The sequence below is a fragment of the Cyprinodon variegatus genome, unplaced genomic scaffold, assembly GCF_000732505.1.
Source record: "Cyprinodon variegatus isolate N-32 unplaced genomic scaffold, C_variegatus-1.0 Scaffold555, whole genome shotgun sequence".
Classification (NCBI taxonomy): domain Eukaryota; kingdom Metazoa; phylum Chordata; class Actinopteri; order Cyprinodontiformes; family Cyprinodontidae; genus Cyprinodon; species Cyprinodon variegatus.
The window spans coordinates 141,583-144,037 of NW_015151008.1; the positions used below are offsets into that span (position 1 = coordinate 141,583).

Here is a 2,455-nt window from a genome sequence, read left to right on the forward strand (position 1 = left end):
TTCTTACCAAGAACTAAAGGCTTACTTTCCAAGAACTTAGACATTACTTTCTAAGAACCAACAACTTCCTTTCCAAGGGTTTTTAAGTTGTACCTTAAGAAATTACAGGCTACATTCTAACGCCCAACATGTAACTCTCTATGAACTTACATTGTTCTTACCAATAACTAAAGGCTTACTTTCCAAGAACTTACACATTACTTTCTAAGAACCAACAACTTCCTTTCCAAGGGTTTTTAAGTTGTACCTTAAGAAATTACAGGCTACATTCTAACAACCAACATGTAACTCTCTATGAACTTACATCTTTCTTACTAATAACTAAAGGCTTACTTTCCAAGAACTTACACATTACTTTCTAAGAACCAACAACTTCCTTTCCAAGGGTTTTTAAGTTGTACCTTAAGAAATTACACGCTACATTCTAACAACCAACATGTAACTCTCTATGAACTTACATCTTTCTTTCCAAGAACTAAAGGCTTACTTTCCAAGAACTTACACATTACTTTCTAAGAACCAACAACCTTCTTTCCAAGGGTTTTTAAGTTGTACCTTAAGAATTGACAGACTACATTCTAACGACCAACATGTAACTCTCTATGAACTTACATTGTTCTTTCCAAGAACTAAAAGCTTACTTTCCTAGGACTTATGTTATACTCTCTAATAACCCTCTTATTACTTTCCAGGAACTCACACTTTACAATTGTAGCACTTAGATGTTAAGTTTCAAAAAAATTACATGTTACATTCCAAAAAACTCATTTGTCACAATTCAAATACTTACATACCTCATTACAAGAATGTACACATTTAATTTACTATCTAGCAGGATACCTTACAATAAAATAAAGTTACTTTAGTAAATAATCTGTTTCAACTTAAGTAAGAAAAATAATATAAATAATAATAATGGGCTGTTTTTCCCAGAATTCCAAACATGTAACATCAAAGGAACCAATGGGTTATTTCTGAGATTTTGGAAGTTAAAACATCCGACAACTTGCCTTCTAAGAGCATGGGCGGTTCTAGACAGGGGCCAACGGGGGCCAGTGCCCCTGTAGGTGATGTCCTGGCCCCCTGTACTGAACACATAATACTGAAAGAAATTCTAATAATGATATACTCTGGAACAGACATGGTTACTGATAGGTAACCATTGAGAAAGGATCCCAGTTTTCATCTGCTAAATGTTTTTTCAAAACAAATAAAAAAGAATACTCTAATTTTTACAGCTGAATTTATCAGCTTTTCTTGAATTTTAATTCAGATTTTATAGAAAACTGTAATTTTAGTTACAATTTTAGTTTGTAAAATTATGAATGTATATTTACCTAATATTTCAAATAATAGCTTTATTTGATCATTTAGATATTTAAATAGCTACAATTTTTTGAGTTGCTTTTTTGCTATGCTAATTTTTAATTTCTATTTTAAATTTTTATTTTGATTTTAACGATAATCCTAATGAATATTTTCAAGCACAAAAAAAAAACTTTTTCAGTTGAAAGACGTAGAATTTTAATTAAACCTAATTGAATGGAAATCTAACTTCATGAAGCTATCATAATATATTTGAATCCCGTTTTTTGTTTCATGCTTTTCTGTTCCCCCATGAAAACACGCTGGCCCCCTCCTGGCCCCCTGGTACCTTTGGTCTAGAACCGCCACTGCCTCAGAGTCAAACGGTTACTTTCTAAGAACTTAAACATTGCATGCCAAGAACTTGTATTCTAAAACATATATGTTACATTCCTAGAACTAAAATCTCTGTTCTGCAGTTTACCAACGAGCTTTCCAAAAGGCTGAGCAACTTCCTGAAGCTGAGGATAAAGCCAAGATGTTCATCAAGGTGAGTTCAGACCATTTAACAAGGTTTTCATCTGGAGAGAAGGCTGAAAATGTAATAACCCATGATATAAGACTCAGAATTTCCACTTATTATAAAACTCAATGTAATTGGCCATATTGACTGTTGCTAGTTTTAAATGAATCGGGTAAAGCTGCCTGAAAAAGGACTCGAAGCTGAAGAATGAACATTGCATTGATCATTTATATGACTAATAAAATGATTCCTAAATGGACAATTAAGCTAATGTTTCTGAGTGACCTTCACAAATACCCTGATTTTAGTCCATTAAAAAATGTTTTGCTGAAGCTGAGTGTGTGTGTGTGTGTGTGTGTGTGTGTGTGTGTGTGTGTGTGTATAACTGTCTAACCCTCAGAGTGAGGACCATTTTTCCAATTTCCAATTTCACCATCAAATTTCACCAGTTGTTGTAAAGTGAGGACACTTTGCTGGTCCTCACATGCTATTTTATCAATGGTTAGGTTTGGGGCTAAGGTGTTAGTTGGGTTAGGGTGAGGTATGCATTGCTAATGGTTAGGTTTAGGGTCAGTTTTAGGGTTAGGGCATAGAAGGGGTAACCTGACTCCGCCAGATGGATTTGCT

At 34.0% G+C, this 2,455-nt stretch overlaps 1 protein-coding gene across 1 annotated transcript in view; it reads left to right on the forward strand.

The window, feature by feature from the left end:
- Nucleotides 1–2,455, forward strand: part of parp4 (poly(ADP-ribose) polymerase family member 4) — a 44,223-nt gene that overhangs the window by 31,742 nt on the left and 10,026 nt on the right. Inside the window, exon 22 of the mRNA XM_015391675.1 lies at nucleotides 1,785–1,855. Coding sequence (XP_015247161.1) covers nucleotides 1,785–1,855 — 71 coding nt within the window. The remainder of the gene's footprint in view (nucleotides 1–1,784; nucleotides 1,856–2,455) is intronic.